Source organism: Acanthaster planci, linkage group LG01 (genome assembly GCF_054643075.1).
Source record: "Acanthaster planci isolate LZ-2023a linkage group LG01, COTS_SCS, whole genome shotgun sequence".
Lineage (NCBI taxonomy): Eukaryota > Metazoa > Echinodermata > Asteroidea > Valvatida > Acanthasteridae > Acanthaster > Acanthaster planci.
Window position 1 is genome coordinate 20,152,758 of NC_141777.1, and position 27,998 is coordinate 20,180,755.

General features: G+C 41.7%; 2 protein-coding genes and 1 long non-coding RNA gene across 6 annotated transcripts in view; 2 read left to right on the forward strand and 1 right to left on the reverse strand.

Annotated features, from left to right (window-relative positions):
* Positions 1-2,514, forward strand: part of LOC110982888 (kinetochore-associated protein 1-like) — a 125,446-nt gene extending 122,932 nt beyond the window's left edge. The window contains exon 61 of the mRNA XM_087135478.1: positions 725-2,514. Coding sequence (XP_086991604.1) covers positions 725-826 — 102 coding nt within the window. The 3' untranslated portion in view covers positions 827-2,514. The remainder of the gene's footprint in view (positions 1-724) is intronic.
* On the reverse strand, positions 103-27,911 carry LOC110982854 (uncharacterized). 4 transcript variants are annotated; one of them, XM_022241573.2, is made up of 7 exons: positions 14,798-14,930; positions 12,608-13,510; positions 10,780-10,953; positions 7,368-7,448; positions 5,276-5,361; positions 3,655-3,814; positions 103-3,260 (listed from the first exon to the last, which is right to left on the reverse strand). In XM_022241573.2, the coding sequence occupies exons 2-7, from the start codon at positions 13,247-13,249 to the stop codon at positions 2,769-2,771; spliced, it is 1,635 nt and encodes a 544-aa protein (XP_022097265.2). In that variant the 5' UTR covers positions 13,250-13,510; positions 14,798-14,930; the 3' UTR covers positions 103-2,768. The 4 variants fall into 4 exon arrangements, with proteins under 4 accessions (XP_022097265.2, XP_022097264.2, XP_086991633.1 ...); XM_022241572.2 differs by lacking the exon at positions 14,798-14,930 and adding an exon at positions 14,656-14,791; XM_087135507.1 differs by lacking the exons at positions 103-3,260; positions 3,655-3,814; positions 5,276-5,361; ... (1 more) ...; positions 10,780-10,953; positions 14,798-14,930 and adding exons at positions 19,878-20,015; positions 20,656-21,378; positions 27,772-27,911 and having other exon boundaries at positions 13,097-13,510.
* LOC147800517 (uncharacterized) lies at positions 11,546-18,437 on the forward strand. The gene is made up of 3 exons (XR_015424996.1): positions 11,546-11,665; positions 17,098-17,181; positions 17,482-18,437. It is a non-coding gene; the product is annotated as an uncharacterized LOC147800517 (long non-coding RNA).
* Positions 27,912-27,998: the final 87 nt, after the last annotated feature.

Below are 27,998 nucleotides of genomic sequence, written 5' to 3' on the forward strand. Positions count from 1 at the left end.
ATCCATGTGCGTGCGTGTTGAACATTTGAAATCAGAACGAATATCGAATAATGTACTCAAAATACAACGCGCAGGTACAAAATACACAAACGTCAGCGCGTCTTGAATAAGGCACTCGCGTACAGAGCAATGGCACATTTATTTACATCGATAGCTGATTATTTGAAGACCAAGGTTTCCCCAACATTCAAGTAAGGTCGTCTGATTTCGTATGCACGTTTTTCGGTGGCCGTCTTTCAGTGAATAAGTACAGCGAAATTAAGTCGTAATTAATTTAGTCAGCGTTCAGTACCAATAATATAGTCTGATTTATAAAGCGTCACAATAAAATCCATGTGAAGCGCATTATATGCATGAAGCGCACACGTTTGCACTTTTTGGCGCAGAGCAAATGAAACGCTCATTTACTGATTGTGCGTTCAGGTTGTTTGCCTATCGGCTTTGTTGACGTATCGTTTTTAGAATACAAATGCAAATATGCAAATAGCCGTACAAAATTTCAAGTTTTCCCATAGTGCACAAACATGGATGCGCCCAGCGGGCATCACTTTGTACACGAGTCAGGGCTCATATGGTAACAACAGGGCTCTATGGTAACAACATATGTACCTCTCGAACGCCAGTGAAATTTCTGTGTAGACATGTCCATAATGGCATTAAATCACCTTCACATTTGAACATTTAGATTGATTTTGTTCATTTTGTACCTTTTTTCAACTGACAGGCATACATGGATCACCACGGATTGAGTGACCTGACCTCGACGCTGCCTCTTCCTCAATGCAATGGTGATGCTGCTAGGCTGAGTAGCACACCAAGTGTTTAAGCGTGTACCTAGGGCTGATTACCAACTGCAAGATGTCCCATCCAATCCTTGGCTTCATTGTAAAGCTTCAGTGTCACAAAGTCAGTTCCCAATTTAAGCCCCTCCAACTCAGTGCTGTTCCATTTTCTACAGTAGTGGTGATTCACAATACAGTGCGCCACCAAGAGGCTGCCACAGAGACCATTTTTCCAGTTTACAGTCGACAAAACTATGGCCGCCTTGCAGTTGATTTGCAGTTGAGAGTATGCTAGTTGACAACTTGGGGAAACTATTGATAGATTGGAGCATCTCATGCAAAAGATTCATTGCAACTGCTACTTAAAATACACTGACGAATATTCTTCCCTAACAAACGTCAGGAATGATTCGAATTCCCCACACATAGCCAGCAAACAGAATTTGTCAACCACTTTCCCACAATGCATTGAGAAGAATGGCTTTTCTATTGCAACCTCTTGGTAGGAACATCAAAAATGCACCACAGTGTTTTTAACGCCAGTGTTGAAACGGAGGGTTGAAATGCACAACATCTGTAGAACAAACTGGTGCCATGCTTATGGACAGTTTACAATTTATAAAACAGATTCTGGGAATAACACCAACAATGGCTTAGACATGAGTAAGATCTTTAGTTTAACACCCTAAGTACTTAAATATGTGCCCTATCAACCAGGATACTAGTTTAGAATTTGAGGTCAGTTACATTCATTTTGTATGACTCTTACATGTGATGTTCTATCACATTATTGAAAGCCATTGGAAGATTACGAAATTTGTTTTGTTTGTTTATTGATCCAGAACTGTCAAAATAATGCATAAAAAAATCTGACTATTTAATCTTTTGTGTAAAAAAGAGGAACCAATATAGTAATCTTTTTAATATTAACAAGTAGCTTCTGTAGCATTTTGCTTAATGCCATTGCTGTTTTGGGTTTTGTTTCTGAATATCCCTTTGGAGCAAGTTAGTTCCATGACTTTCTAACTACATGTAATGTCATCAAAACAAGGGACTGATCAAAAGTACCCACGATAATAGGCCAGTACAGACAAAGATTTCATCCTGCAACTACCATTACTCGGGAGGTCACAGCTTAAGTCAGTTTTCTCTTTCAAACAAGAATTTATCTTCATGGTTAAAATACGGGCAGTTCACAATAGTGCGCCTCCAAGAGTCTGCAATGCGTCGGCCAATCACAACGCGCAAAATCTGTTGACCCTTTTCAAACACGCATTGGATCGACGGGCTCTGTGATTGGTCAACGCGTCGCAAACTCTTGGAGGTGAACTATTGTGAAACACCCGTATTGCTCAAGGAATGGACGGCAGAATTTGAGAGAAGAGAGGTTTGCTAGGCACATCCTCATTAGAGGCACACTATTCTTGCTTGAACTCGGCAACAATGGAGATGCAATGGGTCTTATTTTGTAAGCCCCAGAGGGACAACAAAGACCTCCCTTCCTTGAGAATGCATCATGCAAGCTGCGTTTGGCTCCCCAAGAAACTGGCTTGTGCTTTGGCATTTTAGAGGCACCTCCATTCATCATTTACAAGGTATGATTTGTTTTACTCAGAAAATGATACTGCATGGCACTAATAAATATTTGATATTTACATTGGTGTAAATGCAGTGAACCATGCTTGGAGAGAGATCTCTTTAACTGTAGTTAAACCATGCATAGAACTCTTTACATTGTGTAGTGTACCTTGTCTTTACTATGCGTGTTTGTAAAGTTACGGCCCAGTAAAACATGTAGTAGAAACAAGACGACTTTTCCTTTGAATAGTCGATGAAGGGCTCCAGACTTTGGGTTCAGAAATACATGTACTCGTAAGTACAACATATTGATGTCTTAATGACTAAAATGACATCAGAAATTTGCACTTGCATTCCCGATGTGCATGGTCCAACGCTCCAGGATGCTTCCCACCGACTAACGGCAATTCACATGATGGCGCATGCTGAACTGATTGTCCGAGGCTGAGACTTGGCCGAGTCTGCAGTCCAACTTCTGGGCCTTCCCAGGAGGTCAAGTGTGGCATCGCCCTCCCTGGCAGCCCCATCAACGGACGAATGCCTACGCCTCCTGCTGCCGCCGCCACTGGATGCGGTATTGGCCGGAGATGTGTCTGCAGTGGAGCTCGGATACTTCTTGCCAGCCGGGGACTTGCCGCCGCCGCCACTTTTCTCTTTCCCCGACATCGACCGATTGAGCTGGGCCTGCTGGTTGATGCTTAGGTCCGTCGGTGATTTGAAGCGGTCCAGGGATACGTGGGAGCGTATTGACGACTGTCGGTTGAGCGTCGCGCTAGATGCCAACGATGCCTGTCCCAAATTGGATTGGTTCTTTAGTTGGCTGAGTGCCACAGACAGCTGCGTCTCCAACTGTTTGATCTTCTCCTTGTCTTTCTTCTTGTCTGTCTGCAGTGACAAAATCTGGTGGGAAAAAGCAGTCACAGAAATTTCATTGACAATCGCTGCATAAAACTAGCCTGCAAACTGGTGCTTTGGTACCCTCCCCTCTAACTAAATCTTTCAGACACTCGGGGAAACATCTTTGAACGAGACGTATATCCATATTGATTGAGGAACTTTATTCAATAACCAGTGATAAGCAAGCCCCCTTTAAAGCTCACACAGCTAAGGCTAGGTCATACTTGGCACAAAAGAAAGCCAAATACATTCACTGTGAATGCCTTGAAAAGGTAAAATTTGTTCTCACATTCACTTTGATTAGATGGCAAAGTACTGACACTAAGTGGGTGCTTGCTTTGTACCATGCCCTCACAAGCAGGGTGCCAATTCAAAAAACCAGTAATGTTTCACGTACCTCTTCCTTGGCCCGGGCTAGCTGCAGGCCACGTTCCTGCAAGGTCTGCTCAGCTGTCTTGAGGTCACTCTGGCATTTGCGTAGGTTGGCCTTCAGGATGTAGTCATCGGCGTCGCTGTCTGTGCCCTTCGCCTGACTCCTGAAGCCAGACGCTCGGTTCCTGAAACATACCATTTAAGATAGAATTTAGGTAGAGATAATTAAAATCATTATGTATTTATTTGGCATAACACAAAGACAATGCAATACACAATACAAATAATTAACCAACGGCACTTGCCAGGAGTTGAACAAGTTTACTTAAAAACTGTGACCTACGGGCCTCCAACTCCGCTGCCAATATGGATTGGGAGATGGTCACTACTTCTCAAAAGCTTTCAATCAAAACTCTTTGACCCCTTGATGCCGGGACGCGTTAAGACACGCCGTAAAAATTGAGATCCTCAGCCCGCTTTTCAGCTATTATTCTCAGCCCATGCTCGAGCAAACACGGTGAAAGAAGGCAGACCCTGGCTCTAGCATATATGGTAATTGGTCCTTGTGTGTAGCCCAGAAATGAAAAGACCGAATCTGCATCATAATCACCAGCTTCACAATAGTCCCCACTTTGAAAAGAGGCAACGGGAATGTGGAAGCGTGAGTAGAGCCGCATGCCAACGAACAATCAGCCTTTTCACCATGTAATTCAAAGCGTGCAGAGCACGCTGGGCCACAAACCGAGAATTTGCGGTTTGGCAGGTGGCCTTTGTGTTCAAGCGAGGCTGGAATTCTTGGAGTCGGCTTGCGGAAAGAAATTCCCATCGAGAAGGGGGTAAAAACAGGTCCTTGGGACCCTCTGTCGTCAAGAATAGAAAATAAACAAACAATGTTTATACTGGTACCAAGACTTGGAACCTGGTATTTGAATTCCTTGCTCCTTGTTAGAGCTCTTATCAGGCTTGGGTTTGACTGCATAACAATTACGTACTCCCCAGAAATGTCTAAGATTTTACGATCCCCCTCCCTTGTTATTACCCACAGGTTTGATTGATGAACCCTGACCATCCAAGATCCTTCAAAATCCATCAGGGCAGTGGGCATGATTTTACAGCATTTAGGAAGACAGCTCAGCTACAATTTCTTTTTACACACGGATTAATGATGCTAAAGTCAACCAGCTGGTTCTTTTAAAGTGATGGATTTGAAGGATTCAGGAGGGTTTCCTAGGGAAAAGCCAAGGGGCAAAATCAAGGTGAATGTGTAAATACTGCACATAACACAGTATGTTAAAAAGTATTCTCCGTCTTCCACGTTAAGAGTATTTTGGTTGGACATGATCAGCCAATCTGCACGATTACCCAATCGCTCTTCGTGATTCGTTGATTCTGTATAATATCTCCCCCTTATCTTCCCTTTTTTGAAGCAATCTTCCACAACCATAAATAAGAAAGGAAAGGTGATTGGGGTGGATTTATGGACAAAACATGCAACAAGATTGACTAACTGTACCAACCAAAACATAAGTAATAATTCGCTATAACAGCAATTTTTCTTGACAAGATTAAGATTAACATTTAAAGAACAATTCAACACAGAAGACTTTGTGCTTATTACAGAAGTTTTCAGCGTTTATCGAGCTCACCTTGGTCCCAAATTGTTCACGTCAAAGCCTGCCCTCTCTAGCCGCTCTTTGTCCAACTCCAGTTCCTGATGAAGTGTATCAAGTTGCTGAAACCAAATTAAAACACATTCAATTTAATTATATTCATAATTGTCCAGAAAACTTGGAAATTTTTCTTGTTCGCTTTACATGCACATTCATAACAGATCAACAATAATATAACATCACATTATTTAGGCGTTCTATTCATATTCAAATGCTTTATAGAATTAATTTGGGACAATGACCGAGCGTTTACCCATTATATACTTCAATAAAAAAGTTTTTCAAGTTTCTGTTAATTAAAGTTTGAAAAGAGGATTGATAGCATTTAAGAACTTCACATACATGCATTAGAGTGTGTGACCATCGTGGAGTTAAAATTACCATCACAATACTGTACTGGTTGGGATTACTTGTTAAGGAAACAGATCGAGAGTGGGACAAAGGAGTGAGTTACTGGATGACTGAACATTTCTAATATTACACCCCAACTGACAACAGCCCAGAGCAGTGCAATCAGGGAATTTAGCACATCAAAAGAAAGTTGCACCCAGTGGAAACTTCATCCCAATATACATTTACTATAGTAAATATATTGTGTGGTACATATTATACATGTACATGTATCTATCCAGAGTGGGACCAAGAGAGGGCGCAATTTTCCAAGTAACGGAGGCACCTTTCGCTGGTTAATGAATGTACATGTACATGTAGTTCTCCTTTATATGGCCCTAACAGTCCCAAATCCTCTGATTTCAATATGATTTTACGTACATGTAACACCAGAGCATGAGCACAGACTGGCGTGAGGACTGGTTATTATGCAGCAGTGTCCAAAACAAGCTTCTCTGGGGATGCCTGTCTATTACAATGTCAGCATGCATATTTCCAATGGAGTGAAGACCTTGATCTCGCTCTAGGCAACAGATTTGGATGCAACCTGTTGAACACTGCCCACCTACATGGCTCTTTTCAACCAATGAGAGGGATGCTTCTGCCCAACAGCTGGTATTAGAAATCGTTACAGTCATTTGCAAAAGTTTAGGACCACCCATACAAAATGCTTTAACCTGAAGAAAAACCAAACTTAAACCAACCAATCATGGCAACTTATGTTTCTTTTCAATGTGTAACCTTAGTATCTTGATTAAACAGCTATTTGACTATTTCCATGATTTGAAATGCTAACAGTCTAATATTTAGTGTGCCCTCCTTTAGTTCTGATTACTTAGACTGGCTTTTTTTACCCATGCTGCCTTACAGACAGAAAGTCATACATGTACAAGACCTGCCTTCGCAAAAAATTTCATTCAAATGGATATGTAGTACTAAATCGATGTTATGCACCACTGTAAAAACATGTTTATGTAATCATTCAATGAGACAATGTAATGCAGGCCCAGTCACAGAAATACCAATAAACTTCCAGGTGGTGTTGAACTCTTGCAAATGACTACTGTGTACTATACATGTACCACGGTTGCTTTTCATTAAGGCTGTACATGTGAATTAATGCCTCTCACTAGCAGGGAGTTGCAACTACCCTAAATGCACGTGTGCCTCAAGTTTCAGAAATGTGTGCATTAGTGTGGTGCCGCCACAGAATAGAATCACCTGAGATTAGTCTATTTCTTGCTTAGGCCACGGTAAATAAAAAAAGCATCAGCATCAGGGTTTTTGGAAAAATGGAGGAAGTGGGGCTTGTTTTTTTTTAAGACGGCAGCCATTTCTTTGGAAATTGACAGCAAATATTAGCGTTTTCACTGTTCAAAAATGCGACTGAGAGACATTTTGAACAAGAGAACTGAAGATACTGGAAGTGGTTTGTGAGGTCGATTAAGTTTATAGCATGGTTTCATCAGAATTCCAAAACAAACACACCTCTTTTCAAATTCACGAGTATTTTATTATTTCTGGTGGACCGGACAACATTTTAACTCTTTGCATCTCATTTTCCCTGGAGTCAAATTAAAACTGAATCCAAGTGGCCTCCAAAGAGGAGCAGGCATGAACCTTAAACATGATTTTTTTTTTACTGCACCTCTGCATGTAATTTTGCCAATCTACTCACATCGTCTAGTAGTCTAAGATCCTCCTCCTTGCTGTTACACAGCTCCTGTCTCCTGTCAAGGTATCGTTCTATTTCCTCAATCTGTCCAGACCAAGAGGAAATCGGTCAATAATAAGAGTTTCCAAAATGTTAGAATCTTTTGAGAGTGTCCATTACTCTCAACGCGACAGCACACTCACTCAAAGAGCACTATCCTAATTCCATTTAAACTGATTACTTGTACAGCCCACATGAACTCCTCTTTGAAATGTAGATAATCTGAAGTGTTGCGTTAGTGGTTTGGACAGTAGAAATATACATTTACTTTGTGTTGAAAGTCAAGTCCACTGTCTTTATCCTCGCTACAATACATAAAAACATCATCCAAAGGCAACTGAAACTAGGCATTGATCAGCTTCTGCATCATCTTCGCTCCGTTGCAAGTGATTAATGGAAAATTCCATGAGAGCAGCAATACTCTAAAGCACTGCATGACTGCAAGGTAAAGTACTGCAAGGTTCTTCAATAGGAACAATACACAATGACAGGCGCCCCAATGTTTAATTCCCAAAAGGTCTACATTCATTTCATAGGTCTGCCCCTGGTACATCAGTAACAATGAGATACTAATACATCTAGCCATTAAGATCAACGCAAGTTGAAGAAAGAAATTTTGAATGATCACAGCATCTCGTGCTCTTAAACATGGGGGTTATCAGATTTGATTGTAAAAAGCATGATTGTAAAAGGCATGATGATTTACTGCTCTGCTTGTTAATGCAATGGAACAGTCTGGCAATGTGATTTTTTCCCACAATGAGATGCTCACTCCCAATGATGTGAGCCCTCTATTGATATCAAGCAATTCTGTGCAATGAAGTTTCTACAGAAGATTGTAGGTCAACTCGCCCCTGGCCGACTCGCCCCTTACCAACTCGCCCCATGACCGACTCGTCCCCTGGCCAACCTGCCCCCTGGCCAACTTGCCCCCCCTAAGTTTGCCAAGCACATACGGCTGGCCCATTCACCATTAAATAAAAAAAAAACAGAAATGGAATTGGTGATTGCTGCCCGTAAAAATAGGTTCTGGGATCTGCAGCGGGCACTCAAAGTTGAGAGTTATGAAAGTTAAAATGTTTAAAGCTTGGTGGATGTTCACTTTCTGTGGAATTTGGGGAAAAAATATTTTTTTTAATATTGGTAAAACTAATTTAGTATTATTGTGTGTATAAAAAAAAAAAAGGTTTAAATTTTGTTCCCACCCCAGGTAAACCCAACCGTCTCTCTCTTCTCCATGATATTAATAAATATCAAAGACGAATGAGAATTGCATTGCTGATGCATAACAAAGTTATGAAAGACCAGCCTTTCAAACCTTCATCTACATGGCACCCCAAATTCACTCAAAACTCAACTCTTGAGAACTATTTGGAAGCCACCAAGATGAAACTAGCTCACATCCGTATGAGAAACACTCGAACCAACATGTCCAAAGCCAAATTGGCAGCTATTCCCAAACTCAAAGAAAACCCATCTGTTGTCATCAAACCCTATGACAAAGGCCGTGGCATTTGCATCACGAACCGAGAGGACTACATAAAAGTCGGTTTCAAACATCTTGACTCCCACCACTACAAAAGAGTAGACAAGGATTTAAGCCATGAAACCTCCCTCAAAGTTCACAAGGTCTTAACCAACATGCTGAAAAGCAAACACATAGACAAACAAATCTTGATTCCTTCACCCAATTTGTTCACCATCTGAACCAATTGCATCCCACCCTCAAATTCACTTTTGAGGCATCTGAAACTTCCATCACCTACCTGCACCTTACCATATTCAAAGGTCCGCGCTTCCGCGAAACTGGTACCCTGGATACTAAAGTATTCACAAAACCAACGGAAACATTCCAATACTTTTAGAAAGGACTTCATCCCATCCACAACACGTATTCCACAGTTTTATCAAAGGTGAAATCCTGAGATTTGCCAGAAATACAAACAATGAGGATGACTTTCTACAAAAGGTACAAAGTTTCAAAGAAAAACTTTTAACTCGAAGCTATACCCAAGCCAAATTTCAGAAGTCGATGCAATCTATTGATTTCCAACAACGGAAATCTTTAATTCACACAGAACAAAAAGTGACGGCAAAGAAAGAACTCCCCCTCGTCTTTACCACCACACACAATCCACGAGTGAAACACAAAGACATCAGAAATGCTCTTCAGGAAGATTGGCACCTTATCTCAAGCAACCCACTACTCAACCCCCTAAACCTCTACTGGTTGCTTTATACAAAAAAGCCAACAACATCCGGAAAAACTTGTCAGAGCCAAACTCATCCATGCAGAGAACGATCAGTCCTCTACACCTGAAGAACGCAATGACACCCTCAATATCCTAGTTTCCCTATTGGATGAACAAAACCCATCCAACTAAATTGTTACTCATATCATGTCCCATACAGACAGTTACCCAAATTTCCCATCTTGTGAGTGCCACTCACTCACTAAAAACAGACCTGGATTCCTCAGGAATCGTGCGACTGATGAGTCCTGAAGGGACGAAAATGCATTCTCGCTAGTATCAGGTAAAATATCGTTACCCAACCCACTGCTTGGGTGACCATGGCGCCATTTTACACAAGTCAGTTCCTCCCCGTTATTTCTACCCTCTCGAGGCTCCATTTTAGTCTCTATGTGGAAATTAATCAGACAAAAATAAACCTCCCAATAAACAGTTACTTTTGTCCCAAAAGTACCCAAGTTTATTCCCACATCAACCTATAGGAGAGCACATCTCTGAATGTGAAAGAGCCATCATTTCCTCATCCTGTCCCCCCTTGGGCCCCCCCAGTAGATACGCCACTGTTTCTATCTGCCATGATCTGCCCAGCTGCGTCCCTTCTGCGGACCTCAGTCACATACCCAAATATTAATGGGATGGAGGGTTTGAAGTTGTTGATCCTGAGGACATTTTGGATGTACAAATAACCTAATCAGACAGTGGACGTAGGAAGCGTTTGAATAAATAAGTGATTAGTGGTGATGTCCAAATATCCTTCTACGTCCGTGAGTCGTTTTTGTCAAGTCGTTGGTTAGAACCATTCGGGTTTTTTTTACACATTGGGCCGGCCACACTTGCCTGACGTTCCTAGGGGGCGAGTGAGTCAGAGGGCGAGGGAGTCAGAGGGCGAATCGGCCAGGGGGCGAGTCGGTCAGGGGGCAAGTCGGTCAGGGGGCGAGTCGGTTAGGGGGTGAGTCGGTCAGGGGGCAAGTCGGTCAGGGAGGCGAGTCGGTCAGGGGGCGAGTCGGCCAGGGGGCGAGTTGGTAGTCATGCAGGGGGCGAGTTGACCTGACACCCTACAGAAGTCTCCTAGGTAACTTCAGCCCCAAACTTTTTGGGGGATTCCCCTTTCCTACGCGACTGACCTCTTGCTCATACTCCACACACTGCTGGAAGCGTGAGTCCAACTCATCCCTAAACCCAGCCAGCTCCTCCATGCGTTGGCTGAGGGCAGCGTACTGCTCATCCACATGCAGGTCACTCAATTTGGTCTGCATCTCTTGACGTTTGCCATCAAGTTCCCTCTCGTACTTGGCAACCTATACAGAAAACACAGCATGTTTAGAGCTGAGACTGGATACTCTAAATGGGCTATGATGTTACAGTACTGAAAATTCAAAATTGGACATTTACACTCGCACATCTTGGTGCAATATTCCATAAGATTTATGTGCATGAGTGTGAATGTCTAAACAGAAAACCAGCCAGGGCTGTCTCTGTTCAAACAAAAAACGGCACCCAAAATACCCTTCACCTGCAGTGTACAAAGAAATGAGCTGGCAGAAGTGTACTGCTATCAATAAATCAACAGTAAAGACTCTAAAAGATTGAGAGATGAGCTGTACATGCAGGTGCCCATGTCCATGTATGTGCTTTGCATTAATTTTGTAATAAGGATATATCCCCACTTGTACACGTATCTTTAAGTGACTTATCTGCATACTGTACAAGTATATGTAAATGTCACTTCATCAGCACACAGCTGCAAAAATGCACTATAAAAATGTACAGGTGGTTCCACAAGTCTTTGGTGGTTTCATTTATATACAGAACTGCAGAAGTTCATGTGCATTACTGCTGATTAGGAACTATCTGACTTCAATAATCTCTTGAACTCCAGGTACATGGTCCAAAAGGTGATACATTTATCAACAAAATGCTTCAAAGGTTGTTTGTTCTGGTACTGTATGTGCATGTATGTTCACAACACATGTGGGCCTACTCCTGTGCATGAACTTGCATGTAATACCGGTAAGTACCCACACCATGCTTGCACAGAAATCATCCAACCTGTGAACTACATGCTCTGATGCTTAAACATGCACAAGTACAATGAACATATTCATTTTTCAAGATGTATTTTTTTGTGTTGGGGAGATGTTAATTTATATAACAGGTTTACTATTGAAGACGTTATATAAATTAACATCTCCCCAATGCAAAAAAATACGTCTTGAAAATAGTTCACGGTAACCTGCTGCTTCACCTGACTTGGACCAGCCAGCAGACCCCGTCAAGCTCGGTGGTCGAGTGGTTAAGACGTCTGCACTAATAAGCAGGAGGTCGTGGGTTCGAGTCCCACCCGATTAAGCTTGTGACTTTTTTTCGCAAGCTCTCGGACAAGCACTGAGCATACAGTGTTTATTAATATATACGTTGGGTAAGGGTAAAACCCGTTATATAAATGAACATATTCTTGTTTGCAAACACAATACGTGTACTGCACAAGTTACTAAGGGTAGACATTCACCGCGTTCAGGGGACAAGTTCTTTTATTAGGGAAATTTGAATCGAGTTTTGGGGACATTTCTGAGTCCCCACAATGTTTTTTGGTCCCCACAAAATAGGTGAAATGTTGAGTGTACATGTACATGTATGTCCCTACAACTATGGTACGGGCGTGAGCAAACTTTGATCTCGGGCAATTTTGGACGGGAGGAAAGGGTTGAACAACGGTTGAGATGGGGACTAGGACTAGAAAGAAAGGTACTGCTGGAAATACATCTTTTTATAATTCCCTGGATTTTTGTTTCCCTTCCAATCTTAATACACCGATTCACAACATGCAATTTATTTACATTCATATTTTGACAATCAAGTGAGTTTTTCTTTTAATAACCGTACTGTATCACCAATTCAGCCAGCTGAGACACAAAATAAAACAATATAAAACAAATTCAATGTTACATGTACCTCTTCTTCGAACTGTTTTCTGGCTTTGTCCATTTTGGCCTTCAGTAAGTGTTTCTCCGTCACGTACTTCTGTTTCTCCATCATCAACTTCTTCCCCATCTTTGCTGTCCTCTTACTGTTCCTCCCTGCATCCTCTTGGTGGATCCCTGCTCTTGGCGACTCACCGTCGTCCTCCAGAGTGAAGCTGTGGACGTGTACCACCGAGCAGGCTTGATCATCTTCATCCGTCGAGGTTCCGTTCTCCCCATCACCGTTCACTGCCATCTTGTGCCCGCGGTAATTGGCGGGTGAATGGCGACTGTTCGCGCTGTCACCACGGTGTGATTTGTGGCGGCTGCGACTACGGCTTCGATTCCTGCTGCCCCTGCTGCCCCCGCTGCCATGTCGCGACCGGTGGCTGCCGGCGCTACCTTTCCTCACCGCCTTGTCCCTCTTGGCCAACGTGTGTTCCTCACTCTCAGGTCCAACGGATGAAGTTCTTGGGGTGCAATTTCCCCCGAGTGGATCAGCGCGATCAATCTCAATGGCATCCTCCCCTTCCGGTCCTGGTCGCTCCGACGCCACATGACCTTTAACGATCCCACCTCTTTCTTCATCGCCAAGCTTGTCCTGTCTACTCTTGACATCATCCATGTCTCGCATTCTCTTCAGCAATTTATCACTCCAGCCCAGTGCTGACTTCACAAGAATGACATTTTCATGAGGTAATTATCCTCACAACTGTGTCAAGTCTGTGGCCCATGGTGCTTTCCTTGTCACAGCACACAGCACATAAAATTGTCACAGCAGCAAACAATATGTCTGCATCACTCAGAACATTCAAGAAACAGGTTCAGATCCTCAAAAATGACAGTTCACAAGATCCAAAATGGTAGGTGTAACTCTGTGTAGTGTCCACACGAGCTGTCAAATTTAAGAGAAAGTGCAAAAAAGGTAAGATTAAAAGGGGAAATTTTTTTCCACTGGTACAGCATGTACATGTACACATACACGTACATGAAGTTGTTCAAACTAAATCAGCACTGGCCAAAGTCAAATTAAAATGCTGCATAGCTAAAAATGAAATAAAACAGTTCTGACACTGAAAATTTCAGTTCCACAACATGCTTGTATTTGTCTCAAGATACTAATTCTATTTCCTTTGTCAGATTTTCTTTCTTTTTAGAAATGATATGAGTTCACTGCATACAAGGCCTACAAGAGCTTGGGGGATTCCTTTCCTTCCACTTTCCATGGTCCCATACCCAGTCTTTTCAAAACTTTGTATCCGACACAGTGTTTTGTTGTGAATGGTCATTTACAGTTCATGGCCCCATGTGCGTTGGCCCTGGTGCACTGAGCACATCCACGGAAAAAGTTTCACGCTGACTTGTCTCAGAAGAATAAATGTTAAAAAGGTTTTTCAAGAACGTCTGCATTTAAATTGTTGTCCAAATTATTTTAAGACAGTTAAAGACATGGTACTTGTAAAACACCTTAAGGGTTAGCGCGAAAAAAAGGAACTGCGACAATATCTGAGAAAATGTCAAGGGGGTAGCTCCAGTGGGTTTACAGGGTCAAATTCAATGTACATATAGGTACATAAATGTAATTGCATACAAAATACGCACATGTACACAATGTACACATGATATGTATCATATTTTTGGATACAAGCCTTTGAAATAAATTATCTGAATGCTGAATCATTGATTGGAAGAACAGTCCTAAAAATACACTTTCCTTTACAAGGCACGATCTTTCAACTTCAAAGCATGTTTCTAAACACAACACTGTCTTCCTTCCTCCGTGCTTGGAAACAGCAATTTCTACAATTTTTAGGCAGAAAAAAAAATCTTGCAATCGACAACTCAGGTACTTTAATGAAATCAGTATGAGAACCAGCATGGTTGTTGATCAGAAAAAAAGGAACTCTAAATCAAACTTTTGTTTAACCAACAACAGAGACATGACACTGTACGTGTTCTAAACGCAGACCAGTTAGTGTGAGATCTCAAGGAAGTTAAACTCTACCTGACTGCATGACTGAGCAAACAATTTCAACTTACAATCCACGTAGTTGTACTCCCTTCCTAAAAGATTTAACCCACAGATACGTGTGAATCCAACACTTCCAGAAACTCAGTCACATGTTACCACAAACAACTAACAGCAGCATAACATACAACAAACCCAACCCACAGAACTCACCAGCCACAGGCCCAAGTCTATCATTCAATAGTCAAGGAGTTGAGGGTCAGTCTATGTTTGCATGCCTCAGCAAACACCCACTGTGAACAGTCCATTCAGGGATGAAAGCAGTGTATCTTCATTAGCATAACAGTGGACACCTTGGTTACCAAGAAACCTGTTGTACCATACAGTACCTGATTCAGAATGGGTGTCAACAGACTGACTGTTTAAAGCTCATTCACTATTATTTCCGGTCCATGACCCAGTAAGCAGTTGCATTTTACCCAATGTTCTTCATATCCATGCAAACAGGAATGCATCAAAACTCACTAAGACAGAAATACCCCAAATAAGGCACAGGCAGGATAAAGTTGAGGAGTGACCAGTAGAAGGTTAATGCAAACCTGTTGCAAATATTGTTTAAAGCATTAGTTCATCAGGCTGACAGCTTGGGCTTTAAAAATCTTTCAAATTTTAAAATTTGAAAGATTTCATATCTTTCAAAATCGGGGCAACAATACCTTTGAGGTCTAAACACTCTCATAATTGGACCAACAATTTGAAAGGTAAAAATGATTAAATGAGAATGCCGAAATTCCACATTTCATTTCATCAATTTTGGGAATATCACTTACAAAAGTTGAAATGATTTTTCCCCTTCCTTCACACAGTTACACGTACATCACCAATAAACTTATTGTTTTTACAGCACACAGAAATGAATAAGGTGATAATATACTTATCACACATGTACAGAAATATCAAACACAACTTAGCAATGAACACGCAGTGTACATACAAAACCAGTGTTATAAGACAGATAAAATAAAAGTCTCTCTATACTCTGTCTACTATTCTCTTATGTCAAGAACAAAGGTCATTAATTGGGGAAACTAGACAAGTCCAGGGTACCAATTTATTATCTGGTCAACTGTACTTTGTAAATATATTCATCATGTTGTCAGCTGCACTTAAATGGTTGCTTAGTAATTATTGCATCAAACTGTGTAATCCAAGGAATATAAAGTCCTAACTTCAAAATCTAACAAATCCAAAACTGAAAAACTATGACTGAAAAAAAAAACCTTTCTTTCCTTTTGAGAGGACTTTTCAGATGATTGGAGTAAAAGCTGCATAGACCCTTTAAAAAGTGTCAAAGAGGCATTTCCACGGTTTCAAATGTACACTTGCACAGGAACTAACCAGCTCACACCTTGGGGGAATCATACCAATATCTGTGCCTTTAAATGATATGAATAAAAGCTGTCTTATAAAACCTGTGTATCTCCCAGGTACATGTCTATGTAAGCAGGACATCTGTTAATGTATGTACATCTAGGTTTTCCCAGTCAATTTCGGCAAATGAGCAGCTCATGCCATTCTCTTTCACCCACAATTGAAATGCAGCTGTAAAAACGGTCATTCGATTTTGTTTAAGACTAGGCAAAAGCACTCTTGCATCATTTGTTTTAACAAAATTACCACCCCAAATTAACAACTAAATATGTTCAAAGCATTCAATTTTGCAGGTGCGTTTTTGAGGTGTATGCTGGGTCATTCATTTTCATTATTGGGCAGGCATTCTGTAATTTGTGCAATCCAAAACACACACTCTTAAAGTGTTTCCTTTTGAATGTTAATGCATGTAGTATAAAGATATTATGGTTTACCCATGGGCACAGGAGACACTTTGCTGATGTTCTTTGAAGACAACCTTTTGTTACAGTTATACAATGCAGGCCCGTGATCGATACACAAGAGTGTCTTGGGTAGGCTGGGAAAGGTTGATTGATGCTTTCGAGGGAAACCAGCAAGACCACCTTGAGCTTGTGGTCAATTCGAAAATCAACAAGTCCACAACAAGATTAACTGAACATTGCAACATATTTGAGGCCAGGAAAGTGACAGATGCTAGGGCTGAGTCAAATGGAATGATTCACGATTTGAATATTCAAACTTCAATTTGATCAAGTATCTGAATATTCGGTCTTACCGACCGGCAGATTGGTGATGATTAAACCATATACACAATCAGTTGAAATAACACACACAATTGTACAATATAATCACTACAATAGCTTCTCACTTCTGGGACTATCTCCAGCCATGATTTAGCAAGATTTAAGAGACAAACAATACTTTTTGAGTAGTCGTAAAATTTCTGTCGGTTTTCATTTGAATCTGCTTGAAACAATAGTGCGATTTTTCTATTTAAGCAAAACAAAATTCTCCCTTCGTTTTCATGAATTTTGCATTCAAATATTCAAATTTGGAAATGTTTTCATATTTCAATATTCAATAATTGATTGAATATTCAGATACTGGCACAGCCCTAACAGACACTGGCCAGAGGTGGAGCAACACACTTCAAGATGGATGACATGATGCAAACCACCCGCAAGGTATCCTTGATCAGGGTTCTAGCCACGGTGGGCGGTGCCGGGCGGCACCACCCGATACTGCAAATTTCCGCCCGGTACTCAGGGTTGAAATTGGCCTGTGCCACCCAGCAAGGATTTTCCAAAGAATGAACTGAAATATTACTGAAAATTTAAATGTACCAATTTGATTGTATTTCAAGCATCAGAAAGCATTAAGAACTGCACTCACTATGCATTGTAATCCAAAAATTTACCCGGCACTAAAATGGTCCTAGCTAAAACACTGTCCTTGATGATAAGCCTCTCTTGACTCCTCAACAGATGAAGGCTAGTTTGAGTGAGAATCTGCCTGAAAAGCCAGGAGTTTCCACTACAACCACAGCCAGGGCCTTGGATAGGATGATGATTACTCTGAAACTAGAGGAGGACATTCCGCCGATTCCGGATGCCAGAAATTCCCCTGGTGAGGGTTCGCTGCATGACAAGCCATCAACAGACAACAAGGGAGGAACTGCAATGTCACCTTTGCTGTTTCCGATGAAGTTGGCTTGGTGCAACATCGAATCGCATTCAAAACTGTGACACAAGAAAGATTTCAGGAGATTCTTGCGGACACAGTTCAAGAGTCTGCTGCACTCTCCCCAGACAATAAGCCCCTACACCATCCATACGACAATGCGAGGCTTCACATACATGCCAAACTTCCTGAAGGTACGGTACATGTACAAATCCAATGATTCAGCTGAAGCTGCTCCCTCCCTGTCCCCTTTTCCTCAAATGTATAATGATGGTACATTCTACATTCAAGGCTGCAGTTAAATGCACCATGCGGCTACTGGAGCGGCAACAACTTGTTAGAGACGGACGGGCTACCCAGCAAGCACAAATGAATCTGTAGTGGATGATGAACTCCTTCAGCAAGCAGCCATTCAGAACGTTGAAGCTATCACTCAATTGAAGTGCACGCAGTGATATAACCATACCCAAACATAATATGCCGAGGTGTCTGGTACGCCAGCAGATTGATGGTTGAGGAAGATGGAAACAACACAGATAAAAAAAAAGAAACCAGGAGAGATAAAAGCATTTAAACCTCAACAATACGGGAAACAGAATGCTTCATAAACACAATCATGAAACAAAATAGGGATTCGTCATTTTATGATACAAAGGACCCCCCCAACAAAATGTGAAAATAAAGAAAACAACCACTGACAGGTGCGAAGTTCACCGGGAACAGAAAGCAATAAAGAAATCAAAAGATTTGACAGACAAAAGTTATCTATTTCAGTTAATTTGTTGCTTTTGGTTTGGTTTGGTTTGGTTTGTAATGTTTCAATTTTGACATTTCTTATCTTTCTTTAATTTGAATTTTCAGTTTTGCTTTTTTACAAAATTGAAAATAAGGAAATCAGCAAAAATATACAGTTGAACCAGCTTTGCTAAACTGAATGACGAATGTGAGTCACTCGTGAAAAGAACCAAAAGACAATTTGGAAATCATTAACTCAGTAAGTGGCAATGGGCTGGACACCTTAGTACATGTAGGAGAAAAGACAACAGGAGCTCAATCACAACATCAAGGAGACCTATGGATGGCAAAAGGAACAGGGGAAGACAGTGAGCGAGGTGGCGAGATGACCTCGGGAGATAGTGGGGCACCGTTCACTGCCAAACAGCAGCTAGAGACAGAGTAAATTGACATCGCCATCATGAGGCTTTTGTCCAGCAGTGGACAATAACAGCTGATGATGATGATGATGAGTCAAAGAGATATCAAGAAAACAAAATCAAAACTACATGAAAATGTAACAGGGTCCTTTAATAACAATTATTTTATGAAATCTGGTCCCTTTTATGATTGCGACTGTGAGGTACTGCTGACCCCAACCGGTTCCCAGTAGTAACAAGGCAAATGGCAACAGACATCAATGTGTCTCAACTGAAGTGCATGTAATTTGATGCACATCTATGTTTCAGTACTGTGACAGTGCCAAATGAGCAGCTGCTTTCGCTGGATGAGTAACCCTAATTAAGGATGGGCTTTAAATAAAACCAATAAGTCTAACAACCCTAGCTTTGATATCCAACAGGTTTGGGAGGAGTCTGTATGAGTGAGGAAAGTGAATCCTAGCATCTATCTGTTTGTTTGGGACCCGATGGAAAAGAATGGCCCGTTGACTCCCTACACAGAGGCTGATTTGCAAAGGATTTGGAAAGGCTCCTGACAAAAACACTTGGATAAAAAATTCATGAGAATTATTGGGTCGCATATCAGGACTTTAGCCCTAACTATTCCAAGACCATCAAACTCCAACTGTATCTTGTGTCAAAGTTTGGCTGATTCTGTGGCATACATTATGAACTTGTTAAACTTTGTTGGATTAAGGAACCAAGGCCTAGGGTGACAGTGTCGATTTTAATTTGATTAAACGACACACTAGCTGGCTAGTGGCTGGTGATACCAAGTGTTGGACTGTGGGTAATACATTGTACTGCAGAGACAGATCCATGCCAAATGACTCAAACTTCAACACTGTTGAGCTGTTGGAGTCGAACAGATTCTGTCTGTTCATGTACCAGTAATTACAGTGACCCCTTGCACATGTACAGTAGATACAATATACAAGTTGTATCTGTTGAACTTTGATAGGTTCAGTGCTGTTTCTACTAGAAAAGCTTAAGGGAGTTTGAGTTAAAGAGTTACCTTGAGTTACCTTCAGCACTGCAGCATATCGGTGTTCACGGAGGATACACATAGCTGTAAAGTTTCTCCAGTGCCTTACAGCCGTAGCTAGACTGGTCCTTTGCTGGGACGCCAGAGATGTGAGGTGGAAACATCATCCAGTCATTGCCTGTGTATGCGGGGTAAAAGACCGCTGTGTATTGGAAAAGTCTGCAAAGCAGTGTACCAACAACTTCAGGTACCGGTACAGTTTTTTGCAATCCACACCTTCAGGACACCTCTACACTTTTCTTGTCCCCCACAAGGTGTGTATCAGTCCAAAGTTACCACTGCAGCCTATGAAAGTCTTCCTTGTAAACAACCGAGGGATTAAAGAGTCACTTCGGGGAGGATGTTTGCTAGTAAATGTGCAAATTCTTGCCCATTCTGACAGTTAAACGACATACATATCAGTAAAGAAGTAGTGGGGTCTTAAAGTAAGGATTGCCAAATACTGTAATTCAGTTGTGAAATATTCAAGCTAATTTACCTGCCATTTCAGAAGAGTTAAATTTCAGTTAATACAAAAATTATTTCATTGCTTTAATTATTCCTCAGCAAGTGTTGATTTCATTTGACTGCTGTAAAAACTTAGCAAACTAGAAAATGAAAAATGCCAAAAATGGTACCTTAAAAAAAGATAAAATGTGCCTCTGGATTACTCTCCTTATCCAAAACAGAAATAAGGTAACACAAGTTTGAAATGACCTGTAAACACTGAAATCTAAAGCTTGACCATAAAGTATGGTAGCATCAAAACCCCCAGGTACCTGAGTGATGAAAGGCTTTCAGTTTCCATAGCGACCGCATCGTTGATGGCAGGAAACAGCAGCAGTTATTGCTCACATCCAGCTCCTCCAACTTCCGCAACAGGCCAGCCTCTGGTGGGAGGGTCTTCAGAAGGTTTCCTCCAATCCTCAAGGTGACCAGGCTCTGCCGTAGTTTGCCCACCAACACCTCCCCAGGAACATTCCTCAGGAGATTCCCCGTGAGGTCCAGCACTTCAAGTCTCATCAGGTCTCCGAGTTCTGACGGCAGCACCACGATCTTGTTGTGGGCCGCGCTCAGCTCTCGCAAGCACTGCATACAGCCCAGGGCCTTTGGGAGGGCAACAAGTTTATTGAAGCTGATGTCCAAGGTGACCAGACGGGTCAACCCTTCGCAAATGTGGCCGGGGAGGTCACTGATAGCATTCTGGGAGATGTCCAACACCTCCAGAAGTGTCAGCTGAGCCAAACACGAGGGGATGGGCCCCCGGAGTTTGCAGTTACTCAAGTAAAGATACCTCAGAGAGTTGAGCTTGGAGATTACCTCTGTCGGGATGAAGGCAAGTCTGATGCTGTTCAGGCACAGGTACTGGGACACCCTAGCCTCCTTAATTTTCAGATGAACAAAGGCTTCATCTGATGAAGAGCTGTGTTTACTGCCTTTTAGCCTTGTAGTCATTGTGTGAACCTGCCTCGTCAGCATTCATTATTCTCAAGGCTGGCTTCCTGTAATGCAAAATGCAGAGGCATAATTGACCCTTCAATAAAGGACCACTCAGCAAAAAATTAATCCTAGCCTGGAGGAAAAGATGCAAATTTTTTGTGATGTCTGTAGAGCGTCTCGACTCTCTGTACAGGGTGGCAGCAAAATGGAACAAAATTCTGGAAGATATGCACACCTACATGTATCTCAAGCAACATGGCATATTGGGGATATGCTTTTTACATGTTTATCTTTCACACCTTGTTACTACATACACAGTGTACATATAATAGTATAAGGAAACAAACTCCACTTTTACAATACATTGTGCATGTGTATACTGACATTTTGACCCTGAGCATCGGTTCCTTAACCCTAACCCTACATAATACTACAAATTACTACTTGTAGTAAAATGTAGTAATCAGTGCTGCCGCTTGTAAGAGGACATGACCGCATTATTCTCTGAAGCCATAAAATACAATAGAAAAGGCAATGTACCACACAGTGCTGTGGCACTATGAATGCATGGCTTTATTGTTCTCTGTACGAGTAACAATGGAAGTAACCTAGCCAGAAGTAGTAATTTGTAGCGCTAGGTCCTTCAGGCTCAGGCTACTACTTTGTATTTTGTAGTACTGAGTAATGTAAGCCAAAAAAAATGCTTGGCGGTTAGGGTTAACCACTTCCTGCCGGGGACTCCGGAATCGGAGACGTATGGTATATACATGTATGTGTGGCCGGGGTCTCCAAACTCGACAAAGGAAACAGGGCCCTGTAACAAAAGACCGAACTCCGAACAAAAGACCAGGCTGCTGGGCATTACCGACACTTTTCACTCTCAAAAGTGGTGATAATTCAGCCTTGTTTTGAAACCGTATACCAGGGTTTGGGGCATTGAAAGCGAGCGGATTACCACCAGGGACAAAAGCGCTCCACCACCGCAGCGATGAGCCACACGGCACCGCTGCATGCTAATCTGGCCCCTATTGAAAAGAGGTCAGCAGTGCACTGAGCCAGGTTCGTGACCAAAGACAGTTATACAACACCGCTGTTTACTAGGTTGCAAGCCTGGCTGAAATACTCGGGCATCAATGAAGGTCACCTGTCAACTTAGAGTAGTGCCTAAAGATTACTTCATGTGCCTATAAACGACTGTTAAATGAAATGATGAATTTTTGAAGGATTTTGAAAATGGAAAAAAATGATAGTCATGCCGGCCCAGCATCATCAACATTGAAAAATGCCCTGGCATGAAGTGGTTAATCTTAACAGCTCTTGTTTAGCTAAATTTTGACAATATTTAAGTAGAATTTTTTTCTATACATGTTAGGTGAACAACAACTGCTACACATGTACAGTATGTCATCTGCGGATGATTCACCATGTTCACCGCTACATGTAGTCTGGTTACCAGACTCAGGCCATTGTAAATGTACTATGATTCATCAAGATTTGTCCAAGGTCTTCATCCAGGTCAAGGAACTAGACAACATTTGCTAATTTGTCTTTGTTGACACCTCTTCGTTGCATCTGGTAGGCTGCCATTTTACCCCATAATCACGGAAACAGGTCCTTACTCTATGCCATAATTTCCCTCAAACACCTAAGCCCTGTCCTCTTTAAACGCAATCATTAATGCGATCTTTCTGATATGAAAGAGAACATCATCACCAACTTATAAAGGTGAGTTGTTTTTACGCCAAGAACTGTGTGGTTCACCGTCTGCCACAATCCCACATGGGAGCGCAACAGACTACGGACCACGTGTGCCTCACAATTTCAAATTTCTGTTGCTTTGAAATGCTATGGGATTGTTAATGTGCCCGTTTACTCTGCGTAAAATTGCACTTTCACAATCAAATCGTCCTTCAAAAAGTTGTACACACTACATTTGTAAATACATGTAATAAACCCACAACCACAATGGTGTTTTTGACCGTCTACGAGCTATTTTTGGCAAAGTTCAGACATCCATAAAAGAACGAGTCCACCAAGAAATTGAAATTTGCGATGCCCACATATTTATCATTCCTTCGGCAATCACTCATTTTTGTAATAAGATGAACGTCAAAGTTGTTGCTGCTTTTAAGAGGGGGTAAAAAAGTTCTGGTGAAGTCATTCCTTGCTGGATTAGTATGTGTATTAAGGTGAGGCAGTGCAATCATTCCCATCTCATTCTCTTGCAAAGGGCATCTTTGAGGAGAACGCTCAAAAATGGAGTCAATTATGGGTAAAATGAATCATTTATTACAAAATGAGGGTATTTTGTTTTCTCTGAACACAAACTTACTCTTTTTATCTTCATTAATTTATAAACAAAGTACTTCAAAGGTCATCATAGAAACCATTTCTCAATACGGCGATAATAGAGACTCCACCTCTGCTTTCATACAGTGCGCACACAGATTTTCTGAGCCATCATAGGGAAAAATAAATTGAACCACAAAAAGGCAAGAGTTAAATAACAGCAAGGACAAGATAATGCAGATAGGTGAGCGAGCAATCTGTATTTCGATTGTGTTAACTAAGTTAACTACTGCCACAATAGAGTAACCCATCTTATATACATGTATCTTCCGAGGACAAAAACCAGTCTTCTGTGTCAACTGACGTGCACCGCAGTATACAGCTCACCTGTCCAGATCGTTTGTTGAAGAGAGGCAAGATCGTAAGTAAAAGGTCTGAATTTTGCCCAAACTAGCTTATAGATGGTCCATAAACCATTGTGATCACATGTTGATGAGATATCATTTTGTTTGGACGGCTTATTGGGGGACGAGTTGATTGAGAAAGTGCAGTGGTAAGCAGACTAAACGGGCACATTCAGAATCCTACAGCATTACAAAGCGATGAAAATTTGGAACTGTGAGGCACACGGAGTATGCCTCACAATGGCGGGAATACAAGGTCCCCAAATAGGAAAGAGTTCCGTACAGATGCCACTTGACACCTGTGCACAAACCCTACGAAACTGGTCTGAAAAATTCTAAGACTTTACAAAGTAAACAACTCGTTTTTTTCCCTCCTAAATTGAACTCTTCTGAAAATGTTTTTGCTTTCTGAAGGCTGACAGGCCACTGAACATTGGGAATAATTACTGGTGTCTATATGGAACTCTCCCCTGAAAGATTACCCCCAGAACTGTGGGGTTCAACGTCTGCTCCGCTCCCACAAACCACACAGAAAACAAGCCTTTTTCGCTATAGGTTATACATGTTGTTTAACAGGGCATGAACACGTTTTTTATGTTTGTTGTGTACCCATAGAAATGCTGCTCCATTCCCCCGAGAGGTCTATGTCTGATAGCTTACATACCTTCATACTTTGTACCAAGAAAAAAAAAAAAAGGCCAAGACCATGCTGATTTTCAAATAAAGGTGGAAATATTTCCCAATCAGCGTCCGAAAGTCATGCAGTTCACATGTGTACTTGTGAAGACAAACCGCGACCAAATGATTGACTATGGCTGCGATCGATACACAAGATATGGAAATTGGCTGCTGCCACTTTCCTTATGTGTGTGTGAGGTAATTCTTAGCCGCAACTGGACTGACTGGTTGAAATGGCAGTTGTCTGCGGCACGTTGGGGTCAAATGCCCAAATGGCAAGAACAAGACGCAACAGCCATAGGGTCTGAGTGCAACGGTGCACTCATGTGCACTCGGGTCCAACAGCTGTTGCTTGTCGCTCTTGCCATTTGGGCATGATGTGGAGCCCTGTGATTGGTCACAGAGGAGCTACAACGTACAAAAAAAGACAAATTTTAATCACTTTTTCCTAATTAAACCTCTTTAAAAAGTTTCTTTCCTAAAGCCTGTACATGTAACTGCCAACTGTTTTTCTGTACAGTTTTTGGTAGGCCTTTGGAACCTGTCTTTTAATGTTTTTAAATTTTTAATGCAATATCTTCTCTAAAGATTTGTAATAATATCCGATGATTTTTGTACATGTACTTGTCTATACTTAATTTTATTTCATTTTTTAAAATGTCTTTTTACACTTTTAGTATTGTTAATTGGGACCTATGGGAGAACAGTTTTTATAAACTGAATGGGTTCCCCAATATAAATAATAAATACATAAATATTAAGACAATGAGTTTCCTAATAAACAGCGCCCTCACTCATTTATGCATGCCCTTAGCTCAGGCACCTACATATAAGTGCATTCTGACTGTACTTGTAATGTAATGAAGACTGGCGTCAAACCTGGGCTAGGTCCGAAATGGGTCAACTCGTACCCCAAAATATGCACCCAAGTTAACTTGTACCCAGGTCAACTCGCACCCGAGTAAACTCGTACCCAGCTTGACTCGTACCAGAGTGAACTCGTACTCCCCAGGCCCAGTCAGCAGAGAATATGCGGAGCATAAGCTGAGGTTTTGTTTCTCGCATTTATTGAATGAAAATGTATGTACAAAGTTCCTTTTATCAGTCGGATTTTGTTGCAAAATCCCCTCATGTTTAGGAAGGACATGTACAGTAAATGGCATCTGACTGCAGTGTCCCCTGAACACAGATGGTCCACAGATTGCATGTTAAGTCCCTCCCGTCAACGTCTTTGTCCATTTTTACGCATCTGAGTCTCTTCTCTTGTATGGCTTAATTTAAATTAATAAAATCAGTGAATACACTCTGGTCGAACATGCACAGGTGTATGTCTGAGGTTAGCTTCTTTTGGACTGGCAAATAAACTTGCTAAATGTAGGCCCACCACCTCTTGTTAGAGGTTTGAAATAAGCCTGCCTTGTTTATGATGCCTTTAACCCTAACTACCCAAAACCTGCCATACTCCAACAGCAGGTTTTGTGAGGTTTTGGCAGGTTTGATACCGTACCTAAGGAACTTCTTGTTGAATTTTGTGAGACTTGGGATGAAAGGCCCAGGGAGATGGGGTTGGATTCTGTGTGAGTTGGGACACACAGGGTTCATTGTATGCAGTGTCTGGCTTGCTGTACCAATTGTTGGACTATGCTTGATTTTGTCAGGTTTGGTACTGTTCATTGCAAGTCATCCTATACTGTATAGACCCATCCATACCATATCACTCAAACTCCAATGGGCTCAATCTGTTGGAGTTTATCAGGTTTGGTACAGTGAGGTCATGCATGTACAAGTACATGGACAAGTACATGAACCTGTTGGATTTTGTGAGGTTCAGTATGCTTTCTACTGCAGGAGCCTAGGGGGTTAGGGTTAAAGAAGTCAAATAAACTCTGACTGAGAATGAATGCTTCGGTCAGTTCTGTTCGGGAAGAGGGGATATTGATCAGTTAAGCAGCGTGATGGATCGCAATCATTTGCTGTCATATGCTATAAGAGGAATAAACGTCCCTAGCATCTAACATCATCCAAAAAGTGAGCAAAACAGGAAAAAGGGGAAGACAAATTATTGTAATCCATTTGGGGTATAAAGGGAGAAAAAATATCGTAATCTGTTTGGGTCACAAATGCGTGTTTTCTTCGAGGGTACAAGTTGACTGGGGTACGAGTTGACCAGTGTATGAGTTGACCGGGTTATGAATTGACTGGGGTACAGGTTGACTGGGGTACGAGTTAACTCGGGTACAAGCTGACCCAAAATCACGGCTCAATTGAAACACCCCGCCACCCCGCATGATACCAGGTAGGCCCGAGTGTCACACTCCTCTCAAGGGATTTGCACCTTGAACTCACGTAACCAGTCCTTCCAGAGGTCATTTTTTAGAGCGCCGTGGCTGTTGTTACGACAGCCGTAACGCATCTCCCATTTTCTATTGTTACGGCACTGCAACAGCGCAAGCGCGCCAACTTACAGATTTCGGACTTTATTTCCCTTTAAAAAAAATCCTCCAAAGTCTCCGATGAGAAAAGCAAAAATATCACTGCTTAGGCTTGATAGGCCTATACAATTAGAAACCAACATTTATGGTATAAAACTTGAAATTTAGGCAAAAAAAAATAAAATGGTCCAATCTCAGATTCGAACTCAGACACCAACGGTTCCAAACCTTCCACCTTGACCACTCGGTCACAAACGTTCGGTCATCCAGGTAATTTTAAATATATAAACCGTAGTGATGACCAGCTGCGTCATCGCACTTGCGCAGTTCAGTGCCGTAACGACAGAAAATAGGAGATGTGTTACGGCTGCCGTAACAATAGCCACTTCATTTTTAGAGTGGCGGGATATTCTGCAATTACTCCAAAATGGTTAGGCCTAACATCATGAACATTCATGATGCTTTTCGTGCTAGACATTAGTTGTTTCTTGTTAACTAGAATTTGAGTGAGTAGAATCAATTTTCAGACCAGTCACTGCATGCAGTCAGCACTGCAGTCTCACTCATGTCAAAAGTTCGGGGCGTCAAGTGGCATCCGCATATAAGAGTCTTTCCCAAATAATATGAATAGCGGGGAGAAGACTGTACATACCCTTCTTTCCTAAACGGAAAAATGAGGCACTTTCTGTGTTTAAAAACTGTACGCCCCCGCCATATCCATGAGCATGATTGATACCATGATACGATTTGCATATGTATGTACATGTACAGTGTACATGTACATACACACAGACCTATGATGTGTGTAATATTAACAAGGGCATATGCGCCCTCTGCAGTTTTGGTCGAATGTTGTTACTACAAAATATAATGACCGCG